Source organism: Mustela nigripes, chromosome 12, assembly GCF_022355385.1.
Source record: "Mustela nigripes isolate SB6536 chromosome 12, MUSNIG.SB6536, whole genome shotgun sequence".
Taxonomy (NCBI): domain Eukaryota; kingdom Metazoa; phylum Chordata; class Mammalia; order Carnivora; family Mustelidae; genus Mustela; species Mustela nigripes.
This window is the reverse complement of record NC_081568.1, coordinates 100,278,592-100,305,413: the sequence shown is the minus strand read 5'-3', so window position 1 is coordinate 100,305,413 and position 26,822 is coordinate 100,278,592. Positions and strand designations below refer to the sequence as shown.

The window sequence follows — 26,822 nt, the reverse complement described above, 5'->3', positions numbered from 1 at the left end:
TCATTTTTCAGCTTGGAATATGTCATTCTTTGGGCCAGCCAGCCAGCCAGTGGCTGTTGGCAATACTCTTTACATTTTAAGAACACACAGGTTGAAAATATATATTTTTTAAGATTTTATTTATTTATTTGACAGAGAGAGAGAGAGCAGCGAGAGAGGGAACACAAGCACAGGCAGAGGGAGATGGAGAAGCAGGCTTCCCACAGAGCAGGGAGCCCAATACAGAACTCACTAGGACCCTGGGATCATGAACTGAGCCAAAGGCAGATGCTTAATGACTGAGCCACCCAGGCACCCTGAAAGTAATTTTTGCACAAGAAAATAATATGGCTAATGAGCCAAGAAAATATGTTGTATAGTTAACTCACTTATCTGCTTTGAATACAGAATTATGGATTCGTTGCTATTCTTTACAATTAGGTTGTGTTCTTTACTTCTTTTCCCACTATCACAGTGTATCTTCACCCACCCATTCCCACAAAAAGTCTAAGACGCGTAGTAGGTTGAAAAGACCCTGGAACCCAGGCAGAGGAGAGAAAGGCAGCTGGGGTTAGCCAACCTGGAATCTCATGTGGGTTATAATGATACTGTTTGCTGTATGTGAAACTCCTTGTATTAAAGTGTGTGTATACAAAAATAACAGTAGTTGCTCAATAAAAAATATTACTTGTTAAGATAAATACGTGTAACTTGATAAAAATGTAGAGATTACTAGAAACTAACTTCTTGAGAAAATAGCATCCTCAATGAAATATTATTTTAAATAAGACTATGTATATTGAGGGGCACCTGGATGGCTTAGTCAGGTAAGCATCTGCCTTTGGGTCAGGTCATGATCGCAGAGTCCTGGGATTGAGCCTTACATCAGGCTCCACGCTCAGCAGGGAGCCTGCTTCCCTCTGCCTGGTGCACCCTGCTTGTGCTCTCTCCCTCTCTGTCAAATAAATAAAATCTTAAAAAAAAAAAAAAAAAAGACTATGTATGTTGATTAGACTTCTCTTACATGCTTTCTGTTAACCATTGTAAAGAAGACATTGTGAGGGGTACCTGGATGGCTCAGTGGGTTAAGCCTCTGCCTTCAGCTCGGGTCTGATTTCAGGGTCCTGATATCGAGCCCCACATCAGGCTCTCTGCTCAGCAGGGAGCCTGCTTCCCCCTCTCTCTCTGCCTGCCTCTCTGCCTACTTGTGATCCCTCTCTCTCTTTCTCTTTCTCTGTCAAATAAATAAATAAAATTTCTTAAAAAGGACATTGTCATTCATTGAATCTAAACTATTAATCAACAAGTTTATAGCTTAAATATTTTATCTTAAGTAGTATTCAAACTAAATTGCATTTGCCTCAGCACTTTGAAAATGTTTTACATTGTTTCTTGGTATCTGTTGTCATGGACAGAAAGTCATCCATCAGTCTATCATTCCCTTGTAGATAATCTGTCCTTTAATCTTACAGATTTTATGTTCTCCATTTTTACTAAGTTGTGTCTAAATGTGGGACATTCTTTTCTTTTTTTTTTTTAAAGATTTTATTTATTTATTTGACAGAGAGAGATCACAAGTAGGTAGAGAGGCAGGCAAAGGAGAGGGAGAAAGCAGGCTCCCTGCCAAACAGAGAGCCAGATGCAGGGCTCGGTCCCAGGAGCCTGAGGTCACGACCAGAGCCGAAGGCAGAGGCTTTAACCCACTGAGCCACCCAGGCACTCCTGGAACATTCTTAATTTATACTCAGGCCTAGAAATGTTCCTTTAATCTGAAGGCACATTTCTTTTTTTTTTTTTTTCAATTTATTTTTTTTATTTCTTTTCAGTGTTCCAGAATTCATTGTTTATGTATGCACCACACCCAGTGCTCCATGCAATATGGAAGGCACATTTCTTATTTGTATTTCAGGAACTTTTAGTCCTTATTATACCTTTGAAAATTGCCCCTACTCCATTCTCAGTATTTTTCTGTTTTATAACCTCTATTCAGATGTCTTTTAGACCAGTATCCATGTCTTATAATATCCTCTTCGTATTTTCCATCTAACTTTCCACAGAATATTCTGTGTGATATCCTTTGACCTCTCTTGTAGTTCGTTTTCTCTCCTTTAAATATTTCTAATCTATTTAACCATTACGTCAAGCTTTAATTTAAATAACTGTTTTTTATTTCTAGAAATTCTGTTTGCTATTCAAATTTCTTGTTTTAAAAGAAGAAAAAAATTTTAAAAAGACTTTTGTGTTCTTAAAATATTGATAGCATTTTTAAAAATCCAAACATTTTTTAAAAGGAATTTGGGAGTCCCTTCCCAATTCTTTCTCATGATAACATGATTCTCTATGTGGTTTTTAATTTTTTTTAAAAAGGTTTTATTTATTTGACAGAGAGAGAGAAATCACAAGTAGGCAGAGAGAGAGAAGAGAGGAAGCAGGCTCCCTGCGGAGCAGAGAGCCCGATGTGGGGCTCGATCCCAGGACCCTGAGATCATGACCTGAGCCCTCGAAGGCAGAGGCTTTAACCCTCTGAGCCACCCAGGTGCCCCGGTTTTTAATTTTTTTATTGTAATCTCATTTCCATGAGGACTGAGTACTGTGGGAATTTTGGTGTGCCTAACCTTTGTGCTAAACATTTGCATTTGCTGAAGCCCTAGAAGTTGATCAATTTCGTGCAAGTTTTTGTGTTAATTTCTCAGTTTGGGTTCCTGAACCACATAGATTATATAAATTTAGTTCTTACATACATGTGTGGTATAAGCTTGAGTCTCTAGTATTCTACCCAAAGCCTTGGGTGGTGGCAAGTGGAGTTTTTCTAACCTTTAGTTCACATAAAGGTCACTAGTTTTATGTGGGGATTCTGTGCCTCTTTTTCCTTTGTGAGCATTAAAAACCCAGCCACTAATACCTATACTTGTTCCAGATCTCTGATGGGTCACCACTAGTTTCATTTCCGACACCAGGGAATTTTTCAGTCATTTTCCATTCTTAGCTGCATGTGTGTATATTTAAAGTTTACTGCATTTTGTGTACTGTTCCATGTGTTTGGAGTAGGCAGAGGTTCTTCTGTGTCAGCTCAGCACACCATATTGATTTTAAGTATCTTTAAGGAATATTTTCATGTAAAGATTAGAACATCTTGCAAATACTGCCTGTTTTTATTAACTGTATGGGTGTTTGCTTCAGGAGTAATACATCATTTCACATGCCAAACTTCAGAAAAAATATAATGGAGACACAGGAGTCTAAAGAAAACCAAATTTGGATGGGAAATGGGTAAAATGGGTGAGGAGAGTGGAGGTAGGTTTTCAGTTATGAAATGAGTAAGTCGCAGGGGTAAAAGGTACAGCATAGGTAATATAGTCAGTGATATTGTAATAGTGTTGTGACAGATAGTAACCATACTTGTGGTGAGCATAGTATTTAACATATAAACTTGTCAAATTATTGTTGTACACCTGAAACTAATGTAATATTATGTATCAACTATACCTCAATTAAAAAAAAGAAAAAAACAACTTTAGAGTAGGAGGAAAACTCAAGAAGTATTAGACCTTTAAAGTCATTAAGGATTAGTCTTTTGTAAATGTAAACTTATTTTTGAATGTTGGAAACTTCAAATCAAATTGGGGAGAAGGGTGACTCTATGGCCAGATACAAAGGAAATGAGATTATTTTAGTCTGCTACTACCTTATAACACCTACAGATCACAGCATATAGGCAGTTTTCTTCTCTATACCCATGTAGATGGAGTAATAATACTAACGTTGGTATTCACTGAGTACTTATTATATGATAAGCTCTCCTCTGAGTCCTTATATTAACTCATTTTGTCCTCATAATAACCCTTCTGGGTGCATTGTGTTATCTCATTATCTTCCTCACTACAGTTGAAGAAGCTAAAGTAAAAGAGGTTAAGTAACTTAATCCAAAATTACATTTTTGTTAAGTAGCAATACCAGAATTAAAGCAGTACCAGGCAGTCTGGCTACAGAGCCTGTGCTTCTGACCACAGTGATGTACTGTACAAAACTCTAAGACAGGTGTCAGAGGCAAAGATGATCCTGCCATTAAAAATAGGAAATTTGGGGGGCACCTGGGTGGCTCAGTGCATTAAAGCCTCTTCCTTTGGCTCGGGTCATGATCTCAGGGTGCTGGGATCAAGCCCCGAGTCGGGCTTTCCACTCGGCGGGGAGCCTGCTTCCCCCCAACCATGCCTGCCTCTTTGCCTACTTGTGGTCTCTGTCTGTCAAATAAATAAATAAAATCTTTAAAAAAAAATAGGAAATTTGGAATAAAATTAGAGTGAAGCTTTCCATAAGCACAGTATAAACTGTCTAAAGCTGCTTGTTCCAAAAACAGATCACAGGGTGGGTTTTTTTGGTGTTTCTTAAGATAAATAAGCAGTAATGGAGGATTAAGAAGGGGGATCTTAGAGGGAAAGTTATGCTGGCTCCTTCAGGGAGGGAAGTTTCAAGGAAAAGCTGGTGCGGAGTTGAAGGTTATTGCCTGTGGTAGCCAAGACTGAGTGCATCCACAATATGAGCAAAGCAAAAAGGAAAATCAGCACCAAAAAATGTTTTCTTTATGCTGACCTGTGGATAGAGGCTAAGCTAGGGCTCAGATGCAGACCTTTAGTTTGCTTTTATAGCCATTCAGTGTAAAAAGAGATAAATCTCATTTTGTTTGTTTTGCATATTTATGTTTTATAGTTCTGCTCTGATGCATTTCATAAATGACAGCAGTGAGATTGCTTTTCCACATAATTGGGTGGTTTTATTATGTGCATTTTTCATGTCCCTGTAGGCACCAAAGTAAAATTTCAGAGCAGTGTACTCTAGAAAGTTTTGAGGACTGTCACATTGCTTAAATGAATATATATTAAGAATATATGAAAGGATAGATGAGTCAGTCCATCAGTTTTTGTTTATTAAGCACCAGCTATACATCCAACAGTGTGGAAACCAGTGACAAATATAAAAGCTTTGCTCCTGCCATGTAAGATGTTATTTTCTTGATAGAGAAATATAATGTGTAAGACATTATATATATTAATGGTAAATTATATATCACCAAAATTCTTAACTGATTCTGAGAAAGGAGAAATCTGTATAAATTAGATTAGTCAGAGGTTTCATGTATGATACGGGTTTTATATAATAATAAGCAGTACTTATTGAGCTCTCATGTTTTGCTGGCACTGCCCAAAGCATTTTACATATGTTACTCTATTCAGGCAAAGAGAGGACAAGTAACATGTGAAGCCACCCAGCTAGGAAAAGGTGAAGCCAGAATTCACATCCAGGCAGTCTAGTCCCAGCATCCACTTCATGATTACTTCTCTCATAAGAAAGAGATGCATCTGGGCAAAGTAAATTGAAGGCATTCCAGGCAAGATAGTCAGTACTAACAACTGCATGGAGAGGTGGCCTTAATTCCCATTTGTGAATTTTTGAGAGAGTTGTGTTTTGTATTTAAGATTATGTGTGAGATTTTAATAGTGTGCAGTGATAGTCATAAAGCCTTAAAGTGAATTTATTGCATATATGTGATCTTTAAATATTATGTGTTGAGTTGTTCTTTTATCACCTATAGCTATGATTAAAACAGAAGTCAGTGAGAAATTATGAGTCTTTATATGGTTGCTACTCGTATCTTCTATTTACCAGGAATAGATCTGCTACATAAATCAAAATACTTAGGTTTACTCCCCCGCAATACGCAACAATTTATGCAGTTAAGTTTAAACAAAGCATGAATACATTTCGAACATAAAGTAAAATGAGTATTCTAGCAACTTTCTTTAGCACTTTTACTGTGCATTTGACAATTGTGTATCAGAGAGAAATATCTACCTTTGTGTAATAAGTTTTAATATCTTTATCTGATAGCATCAGACCATCAGTGCCATTCTACAAGATATAGAAGAAAAACAAGAAAATTTGCTAGAATTTGAAATAAGAACCCCTGAAGATGCAGGTAAATATGGACCCATACTCAAGTTTGATTATTTCATACATCCAAGGTCATTACTCCCTCTACTTCTTAAGGTACAGGTTTATGTCAAAGATTATTTATGGTGGCTGAAAAGTAACCTTTTTTTTTTATGTGATAATAAAGTACCAGGAATAAGCATTAGAAGTCATTTTGCAAACCATTAGAAGTCATTTAGTGTAATTGTTGATCGAAATACTTCTAGACTCAAGGTATAGCATAAGTAATATGAGAGACGCTTAGAACAATGATCAGAGGTAAAGTCCCACTGGTGATGTGTTTAGAAGAATATGTGGGGAAAAAAGCATAAGGTAGTGACTAGAGATGAAATTATGTTACTCCTTAGCTCCTCCAGCTTCACCCAGCTAATGGAACCCTTAAAAACAGATTAGAAAAGAAATAGGCAGTTGTGACTCAAGTAGGGAAAATCCCCATACCTTTCAGATGAGCAGATAGACCATGCAAACGTGTTGCTGCATAGATGTCTTTCTATTTACAAAACACTAGTGATGCAAAGTCGTAAATTTGACTTTGATTCCCCACCTAATAATCTGAATTTCTCAAAATTTCAGTGACTGCTTGCAAATCTTTGATAGATCACAGTTGTGTTTTCTTGAGTTATAACTTAACAAGGTAGAAATTAGCCCCTGAGGGGCAGCTGGGTAGCTCAATGGGTTAAAGCCTCTGCCTTCAGCTCAGGTCATGATCTCAGGTTCCTGGGATCGAGTCCTACATCGGGTTCCCAGCTGAGCGGGGAGCCTGCTTCCTCCTCTCTCTTTCCCTGCCTCTCTGCCTACTTGTGGTCTCTGTCTGTCAAATAAATAAATAAAATCTTTAAAAAAAAAAAAGAAAAGAAATTAGCTCCTGATACATGCAGATCTGGATGTTAAGTAGTTAGGTAAAAAGTAATTTGAAGTATCTCATCAATCTGTTGTGTAACAGGATATACCTATTAGTTCATCTCTTATCCTAGTTCATACTATATAGTCTTTAAAAAATTATTCCAACAAAGAAGTCAAACTAACTCTCTTCACAGATGACATGATACTTTTTGTGGGAAACCCAAAAGACTCCACCCCTATGTTATCAGAACTCATATAGCGATTCAGTAATGTGGCAGGATACAAAATCAATGCACAGAAATGAGTTGCTTTCCTATACACTAATAACCTAACTGTAGAAAGAGAAATTAGGGAATCTATTCAGTTTACAATAGCACCCAAAACTGTAAGATACCTTGGGATAAACCTGACCAAAGAGGTGAAGTGTCTATACTCTAGAAACTACAGAATACTTATGAAAGAAATTGAAGAAGACACAAAAAGATGGAAAAACATTCAGTGCTCATGGGTCGGAAGAATAAACATTATTAAATGTCTATACTGCCCAAAACAATTTATACCTTCAACGCCGTCCTGATAAAAATACCAATGGCATTTTTCAAAGTGCTGGAAAAACAATCCTAAAATTTGTATGGACGAGAAGATCCGAATCGCCAAGGAAATGTTGAAAAAAGAAAAAGCTGGGGCATCACTTTGCCTGATTTCAAGCTATATTACAAAGCTGTGATCATCAGGACAGCATGGTATTGGCACAAGAATAGACACATAGGTCAGTGGAACAAAATAGAGAGCCCAGATATGGACCCTCAACTCTGTGGTCAACTAATCTTTGACAAAGCAGAAAAAAATATCCAATGGAAAAAAGACAGTCTCTTCAATAAATGGTGCTGGGAAAATTGGACAGCTACATACAAAAGAATGAAACTCAACCATTCGCTTACACTATACACAAAGATAAACTCTCAATGGGTGAAAGTCCTCAATGTGAAACAGGAATCCATCAAAGTCCTAAAGGAGAGCATAGGCAGTAACCTCTTTGACATTGGGCATAGCAGCCTCTTTCAAGACATGTCTCCAAAGGCAAGGGAGACAAAAGTGAAAATGAACTTTAGGGGCTTCATTAAGATCAAAAGCTTCTGCACAGCAAAGGAAACAGTCAACAAAACAAAGAGGCAACCCACAGAATGGGAGAAGGTATTTGTAAATGACACTACAGACAAAGGGCTGATACCCGAGATCTATAAAGATCTTTTCAAACTCAGCATCCGAAAAACGAATAATCAGGTCAAAAAATGGGCAGATTTAAACAGACACTTAGCCAAAGAAGACATATAGATGGCTAACAGACACATGAAATAATGTTCTTCATCGTTAGTTATCAGGGAAATCAAAACCACATGGAGATACTACCTTACACCAGTTAGAATGGCAAAATTCGACAAGGCAAGAAACAACAAATGTTGGAGAGGATGTGGAAAAAGGGGAACCTTCTTACACTGCTGATGAGAATGCAAGTTGGTGCAGCTACTTCAGAAAACAGTGTGGAGGTTCCTCAAAAAGTTAAAAATAGAGCTACCCTACGACCCAGTAATTGCAATACTGCATATTTACCCCAAAGATGCAAATGTAGTGAAAAGAAGGCCCACATGCACCCCAGTGTTCATAGCAGCAATGTCCACAATACCCAAACCATGGAAAGAGCCAAGATGCCCTTCAACAGACAAATGGATAAAGATGTGATCCATATATACAATGGAATATTACTCAGCCATCAGAAAGAATGAATACCCAACTTTTGCATCAGCATGGATGGGACTGGAAGAGATTATGTTAAGTGATAGAAGTCAAGTGTAGAAAGTCAGTTATCTTATGGTTTCACTTATTTGTGGAACATAAGGAATAGCATGGAGGACAGTAGGAGAGGAAGGGAAAAATGAAGGGGGGAATCAGAGAGGGAGAGGAACCATTAAAGACTGTGGACTCCAGGAAACAAACTGAGGGTTTTAGAGGGGAGGGAGGTAGGGGGATAGGGTAGCTGGGTGATGGGTATTAAGGAGAGTACGTATTGCATGGAGGAGCATGGAGGAGTATTATATGCAAACAATGAGTCATGGAATGCAACCTCAAAAACTAATGAAGTACCGTATGGTGACTAACATAACATAATATAAATAAATAAATAAGTGTTTCCTTTTAAATTATACCCATTCTACCTTTCATCTTGGTCTAATACATGGTACATGTTATGATTTAGGGAAAATAATACAAAATAATTTATACCCTCAAACAAATGTGAATAGTTCATATATTTTATTTAGTATTTATAATGTCTTATACACCTAAGGTGAATTTTCCAATTTTATAATTTTTTCTTTAAAAGACATAAAAATATACTTCAAAAAAAAAGGATAAAAAATATGCTAAAATTACCTACTATCCCACCACAATATTTGTTTTCTTTCTTTTTCTAAGAACTTAGGTATGCAGTTATACCTCAATAAAATTATTTAAAAAATAGTTTGGATCATGCCAAATTTGCCAATTTAACATTTTTTCCCTTATAACCATTATTTGTGGTGGTTTACATAGTATTGTATTTTATTAATGTTCCAGGGCTCAATTTTTCCATTTTTGTTGAGCATTTACATTTTTCCAATTTTTTTTGCTATTCTATAGCATATATCTTCCTTAGGTAATATTAAAAGAATTGGAACTACTGGGTCAAAAATATGTAAACATTTTAAAATCTATTGCTTTATATCGATAAATTATTTCATTAAATATTAAATACTAATTTAATTTGCACTTTCACCAACACACATTAGTGTTTGTTTTCCTTTGCCCTGCTAATAGCATCAGTATTTTCATTTAACTTAATTTGAATAGTTTAATAAGAAGAATGCCTTATATTTTCACTTGCCTTATTATTAGTGGTATTTTTTCTTTAGTTTTATTTCCTGCTTTGTGAATTGACTGTTCCTTTGTCCATTAATAAATTAGAGCCATTTTATGTAATCAAGTTATTGACCCCTTTTCTGCCATAACTGCTGCAAATATGTTTTTCAACTACTTAACTGTCTTTATGTGTAATGTGTTAATTTATGCTTAAGTACATATATTTTCAAATTCTATATAGTAAAATGTATCAGCCTTTTTCCTTTGCTATTTCTTTTCATGCTTTTAAGATTAGAAACTTTTCTCCTCTGCCCATCCCTATGCTTTATAATGTAATTTTATTCTTTTTCATCAGGATCCCTTTATTTTCATCTTACTGCCCCTTTACAGGAGGAGAGGAATGCAATGGGACTCTAGAGTTCTTGACTAGTAACTAAATACTGACTGCTATTGACTCCATCAGTCTTTGGCAAAAGATCCTCCTCCTCCTCCTCCTCCTCCTCCTCCACCTCCACCTCCACCTCCACCTCCACCTCTTCCTCCACCCATCCCTCCTCCTTCTCCTCCACCCATCCCTCCTCTTCCTCCCCCTCCCCCTCCTCTGTCTTCTTCTTCTTCTTTGTGGTTTTGGGGGTTTTTTTGTTTTTTGGGTTTTTTTTTGGTATCTCACCCTATACAGACTCTTTCTCTGAAGGAGAAGCCATCATAGTCAGGATCACAGGCAGGCTTCACACCAAGTTCTCAGGATCCTAGCACTCTGAACCAGTGGTTAGAAGGGAGGACTGTTAATTTCTAGCAGCAGCTTTCCCTTTCCCCAGCTGTTCAGACCTCTTGCTCTGCAGGGTCTCAACCTTTTGATGTTCAAGGAAGAAACCAGATGTGAGTCCATCATCACCTCAAAAGAAAATTATTACTGTCTTCAACAATCCATTGAGAGACTGCCCACCCCACCCCTATTAGGCTTGAATAAGGAGAGAAACCTCTCACCTCTCACTTTAGCTGCTCATATTGGAGATTCCCATCCAGTCGAGCAATAGCTCTCTGAAGTATCTTTACAAATTCACCACCTCCATATTCTGAAACCTTCTATATCTTTGATCTGGCTGAGGGATCTGAAAATAATGAATCTCATTGTGTACATTTCTTTGTTAAGTTTTTTTTATAGATGTCTTGCATTCACTTGGGTATCAAATATCTTTAGGGCCTCAACCATACTGACCAGAAAAATGTTTACTTTGAACATTTCATATGTTATTTTTTAATTAAGTGTTTCAACTCCTTTATTCATTTGAAATCTCTTTCCACATGTGGCACAAGATAAAGATAGAATAGAGTCTCCCATCCCCATATTGCTACTCTATTTGCCTCCTCTATTTGTTGAATAATTTCTGTCATTCTCCTTTTGTTATAATGCCTTATTATCATAGATTAAAATCTTACATATATAGGGCAACTTCTAGTTTTTCACTAAGATACCACTGATTAATATACCTGGCAAATAAGTATATAGTATCAAATTAATGTAAAATTCTTTATATCCTTTTTTATTTGTATTTTTTAAGAGATTTTTTAAAAAAAAAAGATTTTATTTATTTATTTAGAGAGAGAGAGAGTGCAAGCACAAGCAGGCAAAGTGGCAGGCAGAGGCAGAGAGAGAAGCAGGCTTCCTGCTGAGCAAGGATCCCTATGCGGGACTCAATCCCAGGACCCTGAGATCATGACCTGAGCCGAAGGCAGTGGCTTAACTGACTGAGCCACCCAGGCGTCCCTATATCCTTTTTTATAGAAACATAGAGAATCTTCTATGTTATTATGATAATGTGAATTTTATCTGTGATTTAAAATTCAGTTAGAAAACCTCAATGTGACAGGGTACATAGTATGAACATCTTTTATTAAATAATGTCAAATCTGCCGAACAAATTTATATATAAATTTTTAATGATCATCCAGTTTCCCCCCTTTTTTGGCACATGCATCATATAAAATTAATCCTCGATCATAGTAATAACGAGACAGAAACTACTATGGGAACACTGATTCTGTGCTAATCAAATCATTTGTCTGATTTGCAAAGGGAACAAATTCATGCTCTGAGCTTGATTTCATTTCCCACCACTTATTTTCTCTAAATTATATAGAAAACTATGCATTGGTCTAAAATAATTGAGAAAAAATTTAGAAACAAAGCCAAAAGTGAAATAAATAACAAGAAGCTTAAAGAAGTAAAATGTATTCGTCTAAGCCTTTCCTTTTACTGTTTGAGAATCTGGATTTAATTGACATTTATGTGTAAATCTTGTGGATTTGTGATGGGTGAGGGAGGTAGTGACCTTTACTTAGGAAGCAGTGGAAGAAAGTAAGAAAATTTTAAGTAATTACTAGAGAAATAATTTTATATACATCTTTAAGTAACCTTAGATATCATATAGTCCTATTTAAGTATTAAGTGTAAAGAACAAGAACTGAGGGCACCTGGGTGGCTCAGTGGGTTAAGCCGCTGCCTTTGGCTCAGGTCATGATCTCAGGGTCCTGGGATTGAGCCCTGCATCGGGCTCTCTGCTCAGCAGGGAGCCTGCTTCCCTCTCTCTCTCTGCCTGCCTCTCAGTCTACTTGTGATCTCTCTCTGTAAAATGAATAAATAAAATCTTTAAAAAAAAAAAAAAAAGAACAAGAACTGATAGCATCCTTCTTATTTTTAAGCACATATAATAATTACATATAGTATAAATATATAGAATTATACATTAAATATATTAAACATTTTTTCATGCACAAACAAAGACACTGCTACCAAAGGATTAATAGTCTCTTGTGGAGTGAAAAAGAGAAAAAAGCGGGGGGGCGGGTATTATTCTTCTGTGTAAACATTCATATTGATTGAATTTTTTTTACAATGTATTCCTTTTGTATTTTAAAAAGTAATTTTAACAAAATAGTCATTTTCCTATTTATCTTTCTTTACTAACCTTATTTCACAGATTAGTAAGAGGACTATAGAGGTCATGTGACTTGTCCAGGTTTGCAGAGCTTAGTGGAGTAGCAGCATTAGAACGCAGACTGGCCTGCTGTATTCAGGGTACTTCCATAGGATGGCATAATTCAGTGGGCCTTGATTTATGTATCTGGGCCACTGATACTAGGGAGCAGGTAGAGAAATAATGGCTTTTTAAAAGTAACAATAAGGTTGAGTCCTGGGTGATCAAATTTAACATTTGCTATCTCTCAATTAACTGACTTTTTTATTACTATGTTTCCAGAACAATACATTGAAAAGATGTTAGAGGTAAAAGAGGTTATGGATAATGTGCTTGCCAAACAGAAGGCAGAAAGAGATGATCTGGCTAAAAAATACAGGTGAGTGAAAAAAAAAAAGGAATGCTTTAGAGTTTTCATAATTTACCCCTTTTTAGTTATAAGAGTTAGATCTAAAATTTCTTAAGAGTGCAATTGTTGCTTTGAACCAAAGAATGACTTTATGAGGTCGCCTACTCTATCACCTCCATGGGTAGTTGTACTTCCCAGAAATATATTTTTCTATTTTATTACTTGAAATATTCAGAAAAAGACATTTTAGTGTCTTAAAAACTTGTCTACAGCCAAGAGTTTTGTGAAAGTGTCTCTGTTCCTAAATCCCAAAATAAATTTCTTTCCATAGTGAACTCAGATTTTTTACATTACAAACTTTTCCTTTTGCTATCACAAATACTGTCTTTCTAAGCAATGTAACCGTGTATATTATTTAGTTTTGTATATTTCTAAACTCAGAATTTTTAAGAAGCTTCATCAAGATGATACTGGTTATCTACCATTTTTTGTCCTTTTCTTGAGAAAAATGTGTTACATGCAACTAATGAATCATTGAACACTACATCAAAAACTAATGATGTACACTCTATGCTGGCTAATTGAACATAATAATAAAAAAGAGGAAGATGGGACACCTGGGTGGCTCAATGGGTTAAGCCTCTGCCTTCAGCTCAGGTCATGGTTAAGTGTTAAGTTAAGCCCCGAGTCAGGCTCTCTGCTCAGTAGGAAGCCTGCTTCCCCCTTTTTCTCTCTGCCTGCCTGTCTGCCTACTTGTGATCTCTCTCTGTGTGTGTCAAATAAATAAATAAAATCTTTTTTTTTAATGTTCTATTTTTTTTTATTTGGGCATTCTTTTTATTAGTTTTTCATAGACTTAGCTATATATGCCTTTTTTTTTTTTTTTTTTTTTTTGGTCACGATGTCTCTTAGCAACTTTCAAATATACAATAGAGTATTATTAACTATAGTCACCGTGCTGTACATTCTATCCCCAAGACTTACCTGTTTTATTACTGGGTGTTTGTACCTTTTGGCTCCCTTCACCCATTTTACCCACCCTCCACCTTCTACCTCTGGCAGCCACCAATCTGTTCTCTGAATCTGTGTGTTCAGTTTTTGTGGTTTTTTAGATTCCACATATAAGTGAGACCATACAGAATTTATTTTTCTTTTTCTGACTTATTTTACCTAATATGCCCTCAAGGTCTGTGCATGTTATAAAAAATGACAAGATTTCTTTCTTTTTTATGGCTGAATAATATTTTTCTGTGTGTGTATAGTGTATATATACCACATTTTCTTTATCCTTTTTTTTAAAAAGATTTTATTTATTTGACAGAGAGATAGTGAGCAAGAGAGGGAACACAAGCAGGGGGGGATGTAAGAGGGAGGAGGCTTCTTGCTGAGCAAGGGAGCCCAATGTGGGGCTCAATCCCAGGATTCTGGGATCATGACCTGAGCTGAAGGCAGACGCTTTACAACTGAGCCACACAGGCGTCCCTTTCTTTATCCTTTGATGGATATGTAGGTTGTTTCCATGTCTCAGCTATTGTTAATAATGCTGCAGTGAAATATGACTTTGCAGGTACCTTTTGACTTTATTCTTTATTCACACGTGATCTTTCTAATTTCCTTTATGTTCTTGTAAACATTTGGCATCTGTTGCATATTCAATTTTTTTCTGAACCTATTTAAAATTCAGTTTTTTATTTTCATTTATAAGTCTTCTGTCTTCATTGTGCTTTTTTCTCCAATGATAAGTATCATAAATTCTTGTCTGTTTCCTATTTTTCTGTCAGTATAAAGCAAGTGAACTTATAAGACCTATAGGTGGGTAATTGACTGCAGGATATTTTCTAGGATACTGGAGAAGGCTAGCTTCAATTTTTCTTTTAGGTCCTATGACTAACAATATACTGAGAATTTTGCAAAGTTCCCGATCAGTTGGGTTTGCAGGTGTGTAAATCCTTATTAATCTTGCTGTAAAACTTAAAATCTTGAAATCTAAAGTGCACTTTTATTTTTCTGTCTGAACTTTGTTTTAAATGTGATATTACTAATTTTTTCTTTCTCCTCAATCCAGCTTCCTGCATTTTATGCTCCTAGTTGTTTGCTTTTCTAACTTCTTCCTGCTTCTTCCACTTACATCTGCTACTCATTTTAACATCCGTTCTTCTTGGAATTCAGTACCAACATCCAGACTGTGATAGCTGAAACAGATATCTATACTATTGCTATCCTTAAAGCAGCTGCTTAAGGGCGATCTCTGAGGGTCCCTGAGACCACTTCAAGGGATGCGTGAAGTCAAAACTATTTTGGTAATAAAACCAAGATGTTATTTGCCTTTTTGGCTCTCATTCTCTCATGAGTGTGTAATGGAATTTTCTGGAGGCCACATGAACTGTGGTGGTATCATTATTCTAATAGCTAATGGGATGTATGCTTGTATAGTCTTGTGTTTTAAAAATTTGTTTTATTTTCTAAAACAGCCTTTGGCTCCCTTCACCCATTTTACCCACCCTCCACCTTCTACCTCTGGCAACCACCAGAGGTTGGTTGAACAAAAGCCCTTTGGGTCCCTCAATAATTTTTTTTTTCATCAAACAAGTACCCTCTTTTATACCCTTCACCCATCTCGCCCACCCGCCACCTACCTCCTTCCATCAGCCTTCAGTTTGTTTTCTATTTAAGTCCCTTATGACTTGTTTTCCTCTCTTCTTTTTTTGTTTTCCCTCCTACCATATGTTCATCTGTTTTCTTTTTTAAACTCTATATATAAGTTAGATCATATGGTACTTGTTTTTCTCTGACTGGATTATTTTACTCAGCATAATGCACTCTAGCTCCATCCATATCATTGCAAATGGCAAGATTTCATTCTTTTTTATGGCTGGGTAATATTCCACTGTATATACATACCACAACTTCTTTATCCATTCATCAGTCAGTGGACATTTGGGCTCTCTCCATAGTTTGGCTACTGTTGATAGGGTTCCTCAATAATTTTTAAGAGTATAAAAATGTCATAAAACCAAAAAGTTTGAGAACTACTTTAAACAAAAGAGTCTAGTATCCTGAAGGCCACTATAGCATAAGTGGGTATAATCAGAAAAAAAAAAGGTTTGTGGATCAGCCATTTTCTTCCAAAATCCAGCCCTTTATAGTCACACAGGATAATGTTTGTCTGGGTAGTCCCTCTGGACCTGAAACTGCTTCAGTACAGGTTTAAAGTATAATTGCAGTAATTACTTGATGGACTGACATTTCTCAGGTCTAGTCCAGATCTGATTACTCACAAAACAGTCTCACTTCCCCTAAGGGAACTTAATTGGAACTTATTCCCAAATGTTACTTCCTGATATACCTTTCCCCTATAAACAGGTAAGCAAACTCCAAATTTAAAGAATGGTATTCCTCCTTGGCCATCAGTTGCTACCTTCCAACTAAACAATTACAGTTTTGTTTCTTTTTCATAGTTGACTAACAACTGGTAAATAATGTAAATGTGGATAACCAAACCATCACCTCAATGGAAAGGCAGTAGTGTTCATATTAAGAGTCATTTACTCTCAGAGGAAATTAATTGCAAAAATAGACTCTTGTGTACTTTGGGCTGATTAAATTTAAATGGAGACAAAGTACCTTTAAAATCTAAATGACTACTAAAAAAAGTTCTCTACAGTTTTTGTATTGTTTCCTCTTTCTGTTTCTTTTTCTAGGGTGTCCATAGAATCATTTAAGCAAGGAGTCCTGAGAGAACAGCTGGCTAACTTGGCCACAAGACAGAAGAATCTTTTAGTTGCAGCAAAAAAACAGAAAAAAATTAGCCAGAAAATTCAAAACTATAAAAACATTACATCCTTGTCTGGTCCCAGTCTGAGGAAGCTGCCATCCAGCTCAGAAACCTCTAGTGAAAAGGACATCCAAGAGTTTACCGGTCTGGAAAATCCATTGCAATCTCAGTCAGGTTCACTTTCTCCTGTAGGCCTTATTTGTGGAAGAATGCAGGAAACACAGTTGACTCTGCAAATGTGGAAAGGCAGCCAAAATACCAACACCTGTGTAAACTCAGAAACAGTGAGAAGGGAAGAATTTTCTGGAAATGAACTGAATTCTAAACAAAATGTCAGTGACTGTACCCTGGGCGGGTTATCAGAATCCAGACATTCAAATGGCAGTAAGAAGATTAAATTACCATCTCAACCTATTGCTTTTATTGCTCAAGCAGAACATTCGCAAAAAGAAAAAGAGTTTCTTACAGAAACTCTGGCCGAAGGGCATGAATCCTATAGTAGTCCTTCAGCCGTAACTGGTGCATTACATATTTCAGAGACTACAAGCATACTTGCCAGAAATGATGCCCATCCATCAACTGTTATTTGTGATCAGGATTCTACCAGTTGTGATCCAAAAGGAGGAAAGAGGAAAAGAGCTTCCCAGCAACCACCTACAGGAACATTAGAATCCTTGGCACATCAAGGGACTGATGTCTTAGGCAACAATACTGGGCATCAGATGAAATCATATCTTAAAAAACCAGCTTTTGGTGTTCCGCAGGCTAATGACAGTCAGAGCTCCTCTTCCTCTAGGTGTGGCCGTCAACGTACTATAAAAAAGCCTTTAAACTACAGCACAGCTCCTAGAAAGAAATGCATGCAGATAAAGGATCTTATATTACTTGGAAGAATTAATCCAGGAAATAACATTCTGGAATTCAAAACACAGGTATCCTATTTTTTTTCCTCTAAAAATCATGTAATATTTTTTTAAAAAGGTTTTATTTATTTGACAGAGAGAAACACAGCGAGAGAGGGAACACAAACAGTGGGAGAGGGAGAGAGAAGCAGGCTCTGCACCGAGCAGGGAGCCTGACGCAGGGCTCAATCCCAGGACCCTGGGATCATGACCCAAGCCAAAGGCAAATGCCCAATGACTGAGCCACTCAGGCCCCCTAAAATCATGTAATTTTATAAATAAGTTAATAAAAGTTGCTATGAAAAAGTGGGGCTCGTGGGTGGCTCAGTGGGTTAAGCCTCTGCCTTTGGCTCGGGTCATGATCTCAGGGTCCTAGGATCGAGTCCCTCGTTGGGCTCTCTGCTCGGCAGGGAGCCTGCTTCATCCTCCCTCTCTCTCTCTCTCTCTCTCTCCGCCTGTCTCTCTGCCTACTTGTGATCTCTCTCTGCCAAATAAGTAAATAAAATCTTTTTTTTTAAAAGTGTAGGCCTTTAGCTCTAATTAGAGAAATAGGGTTTGGCTAAGTTTCTTGAATGAAAGGGTATAACATTGTGTTCTTAATGAAATCGTGCTCTTAGGATTGCTTTATACATTTTGGTCACAGCACCTTTGGGCTCTAAAGACAGAATTAGTCAATTATATTGCCTCAGGAAGGATTTAAGAACAACATAGCCATAACAAATTGGAGCTATCTTTGGTTCCAGAGTTTAGGGAAGTACTGTATACTGCTAAAACTTCCCCTGATAAGGGATAAGTATAAATTCTTCTTCCACAGGAGCTCAGTTTAGGAACAAGAAGTAACTTGGAGTTTGGATAAATCTGACTCAATTAAAACAATATCACAATGCATAAAAATAGAAAAGGAAAGAAATTTTTCTACTAGAAATGCCGACAAAAGAGACTTCCTCTCTCCTTTGCCCACATTCACTTTTTGAATGAGGAATTCTGAGTGCGAGAATCCTCGAATGCTTCTTTGCTCAGGGACCACCAGTTGAACAGAAATCAGTCCTGGGTAACTGAAATTTAATCTGAATGACCACTGTTTCCTGTCCTTCCATTTCTGGTTAATAAGGCTTTTCCTGATAGACTTTACCTTTAAGTTAGGAGCAAAAAAAATAATAATTTTAAAATTCCAAACTATAGTGTAAAGATCAAGTTAATAGCTTGATCTCAGGTCCCTTGATGTTCTATTTGCTTGTCTGTCAGCGAATTTATTGCTAAGTAGTACCTACTTCAGATTAGCCAAAGCAACTCAGATTTTAGTTAGTAAATTAGTTATGTTAACTCAAATGTTGACAGCTGTAATAAAATTTCAATATAACTTTTCATATTTCAGCTATTAACAGCTTTACTGAGATATGATTAACATATACTACATGTATTTAAATTATGCAATTTGACATATTTTGACACATGTATACACCTATGAAATCATGACCACAAACAAGGTAATGAACAAATCCATCACCTCAAAAGTATCTTTTTGCCCTTTTGTATGCCTCCTTCATAACCCTTTTTTCCCATGCTGAGCTCTAGACAATTATTGTTGTGCTTTTTGTCCCTCTACTTTAGCTTACATGTCTGAGAATCCTGTAAAAATGGTGTTAAACCATATGTATTCATTTTTATCTGGCTTCTTTTTCCGAACATAATTATTTGAGAATCATTGCCATTAGAGCATGCGTAAGTAGTTAATTCCTTTTTTATTGTTGTGTAGTATGTAGGACAAACTACAGTTTTTCATTTTATCTGTGATAGACATTTAGGTTGTTTCCAGTTGCTGACTATCACAAATAAAGCTACTTTGAACACTGGTGTACAAATTCTGGTATGACATAGGCTTTTGCTTTTCTTGGGTAAATACCTAGGAGTGGAATGGCTGGATTAAATATGGTAAGTATACATTTAACTTTTTAAGAAACTGTCAAAGTTGTTTATGACATCTTACATTCCCATCAGCTGTGTGTGACTATTCTAGTTCCTCCACACTCCTTCTTAGCTAACACTTAGTATGATCAATCTGTTAACTTTAACCATACTAACAAGTAATGTAGATATATGTATGTAAAATGTATATATATATATAACAGTTTATCATTGTGGTTTTAATTTGCATAATGATTAGTTATGTTGAGCATCTTTTCATGTCCTATTTGTCACCCATATTTATTCTTTGGTGAAGCTTCTTTTCAAGTATTTGCCCATTTTTTATTTAGTTGCCTGTTCTTTTATTTCATTTTTAATTTGTTTTGATATATTTTGGACATAAGTCTTTTATCAAACATGCTTTGCACATATCTTCTCTTAGTCTATGGCTTGTCTTTTCATTCTCTTAAAATTATCTTATAAAGAACAGAAGTTTAAAATTTTGATGTAGTACAACTTAGCAATTTGGTCTTTTCTTTGACTGATTATGTTTTTAGTAGCATATCTAAGAGTTTCTTGTCTAACCCAAGGTCACAAAGATTTTCTCCTAGAATTTAAGTTTATGATCCATTAATTTTTGTATGTGGTACAAATTAGGATCCCCATTCATATTTTTGAATTTGGATATTCAATTCTTCCAGCAACATGTGTTCAAAAAATTACCCTTATTGTCTTTGCACCCTTGCGGAAAATCATTTGTTTCATATATGTGCATATTTCTGGATTCCCTATTCTGTTTAACTTATCTGTCTTACTGTGAATGCCACCTGGATTGTGTAGCTCTATAATAAGTGTTAGAATCAGTAACACTGATTGTATAGTTACTACACAGTAGTGTTGGGGCACTTGGGTGGGTGTCTCAGTTGGTTAAGCAAGTTGACTCTTGGTTTCAGCTCAGGTCATGATCTCAGAGTTGTGAGATTGAACCCCATGTCATGTTCCACACTCAGCATGGAGTTGACTTATCTCTCTCCCTTCTCTGGCCCTCTCCCGGCTCATGAATGTGTACTCACTCTCTCAAATAAATTAAAAAATCTTTTTTAAGAAATCAGGTGGTGTTAGTCCTTCAATTTTGTTCTCCCTTTTCTAAAGTGTTTTGGTTATTCTAGGTCATTTTCAATCCCATATGAACTTTAGAGTGAGTTTCTCAGTTCTTTCTTTTCTAAGGCAGTGCTATTGTTTTTAATGGTATTGAGTTGAATCTGTAATTTTGAGACAAATGACATTTTAGCAATATTAAGTTGTCTAAACCACAAACATGATATAGCTCTTGTTAATTTAGGTCTTCTCTTTTTTTCCCAGCAGTTGTAGGAGTCAATATACAGGTCTTTCACAACTTTTATCAGATTTATCTCTAAGCATTTCATGTTTTTGATGGTGTTATATATGACATTTTTAAAGTTTCAATTTATTGCTAATAGGTAGAAATACAGTTGTTTTTTGTATATTGAGATATTATCATACAACCTTGCTAAAGTCACTTCATCCTATAAATTTTTGAAGATTTCATTGAATTTCTATATAGATGGATATGTTGTCTATAAATAAAGACAGTTTTACTTCTTTCTTTCCATTGTGAATGCTTTTTATTTCTTTTTTGTCTGGCTGCATTGGCTAAAACCTCCAGTACAGTGTTGAAATAAAATAATGTGTTCAAACTTCTATTTTTTTACCTAAGACTATGTTTCTTAGAAAAAATTTAGTCTTTCACTGTTAAATATAATGTTAGCTGTAGGTTTTCTCATAAATGCTCTTTATCAGGCTGAGCAAGTTCTTTCTTTTCCTAGTTTCTTGAATTGTTTTTATCATGAAGGATATTAGATTTTGTCAAATGTTCTTTCTACATCTGTTGAGATGATCATGTGGATTTTGGTTTATAGTCTGTTGACACAGTGTATAATACTATTTGATCTTTGGATATTAAACCAACCTTACATTCCTGGAAAAGCAGACAAATCATACTTGGTCATGGTATATAATTCTTTTTCTATGTTGCTGGATGTGGTTTTCTGGTAGTTTGTTGAGGATTTTTGCATCCATATTATTGAAGATATTGGTCTGTAGTTTTCTTGTATTTGTCTGGTTTCATATTAAGGTAATACTCATCTTATAAAAGTGTTTCTCTTTTTCTATCTTTTGGAATATTGGTAATAACAAAATATTGGCTTTAAGTCTTCTTTAAATATTTGATAATAATCATCAATGAAGCCATTTGTACCTGGGATTTATTTTTTTTTTTGTAGGTAGTTTTTTACTGTTAATTTAATCTCTTTACTTACCTTTTTTTTTTCAAATTATTTCTTCTTGAATCATTTTTGATAGTTTTTATCTTTTCTAGAAATTTGTCTGTTTTGTCTTATTTATTGGCATAGAATTCTTGATACTTTCTCTTGTAATCCTTTTTATTTCACTAGGTTCAATAGCAGTGTACCCAGTTTCATTATTGACCTCAGTAATTTGAGTTTCTTCATTTATTTTTCTTGGTCAGTCTAGCTAAAGCTTTGTCAAATTTGTTAATATTTTTAAGGAAATCACTTCTGATTTTATCTATTGTTTTTCTGTTGACTCTTTTATTTATTTCCACTCTAATACTTATTTTGTCCTTTCCACTTACTTTGGTTTAGTTTGCTGTTCTTTTTCCAGTGTCAGCAGTGTAAGTTTAGGTTAATGATTTGCGATTTTTCTTCTTTTTAGATATAGGCATTTACAGCTATAAATTTTCCTTTAACCCACTGCTTTTGCTACATCCCATAGTTCTTGGTATGTTGTATCTTCATTTTCATTCATCTCAAAGTATTTTCTAAGTTACCTCTTTAACCCATTAGTAATTTAGGAGAATATTGTTTGATTTCCACATAACTGTGAGTGTTCCATTTTTTATTATTAATTTCTAATTTCATTCTGTTGCATTTAGAGAATATACTCAGTATTATTTCAATCCTTTTAAATTTTCTGAGATTTATTTTATGGCTTAACTAGCTGATAGCCATCTTAAAAAAAAACCTCCATGAGCACATGAGAAGAATATTCTTCTGTTGTTAGGAGAAGATTTTTATAGATGCCTGTTGGGTCTAGTTGGTCTACAGTGTTGTTCAAGCTATCTCTTTCCTCATTGATCTTCTGCTGTTTGTCCTAGACGTTACTAAAAGTGGAGTTGTGTTGTTAATAGAAAAAAAAGTGGAGTTCTGTTACTGTTGAGTTGTCTTTTTTACCCTTCATTTCTATTAATTTTTGCTTCATTGGTGTCAGTGCTCTTTCATTTGGTGCATGTGTGTTTATAATTATAATATCTTCCTGATGCATCAGCCCTCTCCTCATTAAAAAATGTCTCTTATTATCTCTAGTAACTTTTTTTTTAAGATTTTATTTATTTATTTGACAGAGACCACAAGTGGGCAGAGAGGCAGGTAGGGTGAGGGGGAGAACAGGCTCCATGCTGAGCAAAGAGCCCAATGCAGGGCTCAATCCCAGGACCCTAATATTGTGACCTGAGCTGAAGGCAGAGTCTTAACCCACTGAGCCACCCAGGTGCCCCTCTAGTAACATTTTTTGTTCTAAAATCTATTTTGTGTGATACTAGTATAGCTGCTCTGGTTTGGTTTGGGGGTAGTTTTTTTGTTTTTTGTTTTAAGGTTGCTGTTTCCATGATATATATTTCTCCATCCTTTCATGTTCAATTTACTTGTCTCTTTGAATTTAGTCTGTTTTGTGTATTCACAAATTGCTAAATTGGATCTTGTTTTTTTAACTTAGTCTGACAACCGTTGCCTTTTGGGTAAGTTTCATAATCCACTCTCATTCAATTAATGTTATTAATATTATTGGATTTATGTCTGCTGTTTTACTTTTTATTTTCAATATGTCTCGTGTCTTTTTTGTTCCTCTGTACTACTTTTTTACTTTCTTTTGCATTAAATGAATATTTTACATTGTAGCATTTTAATTTCTTTTTTTTTAAGATTTTATTTATTTATTTGACAGAGAGAGATCACAAGTAGGCAGAGATGCAGGCAGAGAGAGAGGAGGAAGTCGGCTCCTGGCTGAGCAGAGAGCCGGATGTGGGGCTCAATCCCAGGACCCTGGGATCATGACCTGAGCCAAAGGCAGAGGCTTTAACCCACTGAGCCACCCAGGCACCCCGCATTTTCATTTCTTTAGTGACTTTTTTTCACTGTATTTTTCAAGGTATTTCCATAGTGCGTACCCTAGGACATCTTCATTTATCAGAATCAACTTTAAATTTATACTAACCTAATTCTAGTGAGACAAAGAACTGTAATTCCTACATAGCTCTATCCCTCTTTACCCCTTATTGTAATATTATTATATATTTATTATATATATAAATGTTATAAATGTAACAATTCATTGTTATAATTACGACTTTATAAAATTTTGTGATTTGTAAAGAAAGAGAAAAAAGCAAGTGTATGTTTATAGATTTTGTTATATTAATCTTATTTACCCTTTCCAATTCTCTTCATTTGTTCCTGTGGATTTGAGTTACCATCTGTTACTCCCACTCATCTCCTTTTTGCTATTTACAGATATGTATATTTATACCTATTGTCTTATATAATTATTTTTTAAATCAGTGAAGAGAAGAAAGGAGAAGAAATATTTGTCCAGATTGTCTTTTATAATGTGTAATTACCTTTATTGATGCTATTTGTTTTCTCATGTGGATTCATTTTACCATTTGGGGTCATTTGCTTTCAGTGTGAAAAACTTCCTCTGGTATTTCTTAGCAGGTATGCTAGCAACAAATTCTCTCCATTTTTGTTTACCTGGAAATGTTTTTATTTAATTTTATTTTGGGGAAAGATAACTTTGCTAGATATAGGATTCTTGATTGACACTTTTTTCTTTATACACTTTGAATATATTATTCCACTGCTCTGGCCTCCATTTTTTCCGATAAGAAGACAGCTAGTAATCTTCTTGGGGTTACCTTGTAAGTGAAGAGTCATTTTTCTCTTGTTCCTTTTAATATTTTCTCATTGTCTTTGACTTTCAGCATGTTTCTGTTTATAAATTTTTTCATGTTTATCCTAATTGGAAGCCACTGAGCCTCCTGAAAACGCAGATAAATGTTTTTCAGTAAATTTGGAAAGTTTTCAGACATCATTTTTTCAAGTATGTTTTCTGTTCCTTTTTCTCTCTCTTGTCCTTCTAGTACTCCCATTATGCACATGTTAGTGTTTTTAATGGTGTCCCACATTTCTTTGAGGCTTTTTCATTTTTCTTCATCCTTTTTTCTTTGTTTTATTCAGCCTTCATACTCTCTATTGATCTCTTCAGGTTTATTAATTCTTTCTTCTGCATCATGAATCTGTTGAACCCCTCTAGTAAATTTTTCATTTTAGTTATTGTCATTTTCAAGTCCATAACTTCTGTTTGGTTCTTTTTTATAACTTCCGTCTCTTTATTTGATATTCTCTATTTGATATGTTGTTGTCATCATACCTTACTGTACTTTTTAGATTATGGTTTCTTTCATCTGTTAACATTTTTATAATGACTGATTAGAAGTCTTTGTTAAATCCAACATTTAGTGATTCTCACAGATGTTTTCTGTTGCTTTATTTGTTTTGGTGTATGTATCATACTTTACTGTTTTGCCATATGTGTCAATTTTTGGTTGGACTGAACATTATAGATAGTTTGAAAGATGTAGCAACTCTGTGTACTGGCTCCCACCTTCTCTTAGGCTTAAGAGAATTGTTATTTGCTTCCTTATTTAGCTACTGGCTAGAATGTTTTAGTGGAGGTTATTTTTCCTTACTGTAGTGCTAAACTTTTAATACTATACCACATGGACTGAGACCTTGGCAGGGTCTCTCTTTGACTCTCTCTTTCCCTGTGCATACCTAGCTGTTAAGCTCCAGTTATTGCTGATTAATTATTATATTGTTTTCAGTGATGACCTAGAGCATAAATTGCTGTATAGACTAATCTAGTCAATTGTATCCCTTTGAAGGGATAGCTTATGAAGTCAGTGTTTGAGTTTTATTCTGACTCTAGGAATGCTCTTCCTTACTATTTATTTTCCCAGTTCTCTTCTAAAAACTAGCCAGCCTGCAATTCAGCCTGTATCCCCAGTGACTCTACCAATTAACTTTCAACTGCTTTTTACCACTACCTATACTGCCTTTAAAGTGCCCTTGAGCTTGAACTTCTCCATGTTCTGTTGTAAATGAAGTCATTTCCTTTGGAGGAGATTAGGAACCATCTGTTTTAGGCTTGCTTCTTTTCCCAGACAAAAATCTCCGTGCCATAGGTCTGGATCTGGGGTGGGAACATAACTTTTCTCAGAATGACACCCTGGCTTTAGGAACTGAGGATTTAGCCAAGGTGGGCACATTGGCCTCATGCCTTTACAGCTTGTCTCTCCTGACATTAAGCCACTACCTTATAAGCCAGGCAGGGGTGATCAGGGTCCTACTAATCTCAGTGCCACCATGCCAAAGGTGGAGCCTCTGCCCCACCAGTACAGGCTAAGCAGAAGGGATTCCCCACCTCTTGGTTGCATTCACTCACAACTTAGCCTTAGCAAGAGATAGCTAAGGGCAAGATGAGAATGCTGATATCCTTGCCCCAACAAGAAGGTAGCCCTGTGGTTGGAGGCTATTGGGAGAGGGAGCCCTGTGTTCTTGGCTGCACAGTTTGGAGTGGAATCTGCATCTCACTGAGCTGGGAAGGGAGAGGAAGAAGGCAATCTTGGCTCACATACACAGACTCACCTTTCCCCCCTCCCCCATGTAATTGTCATAGATTTTACTGAATAGAGGGCTCTTTATTTGCTGCATGCATTTATGACCATTTCCAGATTTAAACAATTTTTAAAAATACTTTTCACCTGGGACTGGATCCTCACATTGTTATTCCAGAAGTTGATTCTAGAGTATTTACATTCCAGGGTGCCTGGGTGGCTTAATCAGTTAAGCATCTGACTTTAGTTCAGATCATGATCTCAGGGTCCTGGGATCACGTCCTGTATCAGGCTCCCTGCTCAGCAAGGAGGCCCTGCTTCTCTTTCTGCCCCTCCCCCCACTCATGTGCTCTCATGCTCTCTCTCTCTCTCTCTCTCTCTCTCAAATAAATTTCTTTTTTTTTTTTTTTAAGATTTTATTTATTTATTTGACAGA

General features: G+C 35.9%; 1 protein-coding gene across 1 annotated transcript in view; it reads left to right on the top strand.

The window, feature by feature from the left end:
* Window positions 1–26,822, top strand: part of ANKRD31 (ankyrin repeat domain 31) — a 151,290-nt gene that overhangs the window by 103,345 nt on the left and 21,123 nt on the right. Inside the window, 3 exon segments of the mRNA XM_059416379.1 lie at window positions 5,866–5,953; window positions 12,966–13,062; window positions 16,734–17,739. Coding sequence (XP_059272362.1) covers window positions 5,866–5,953; window positions 12,966–13,062; window positions 16,734–17,739 — 1,191 coding nt within the window.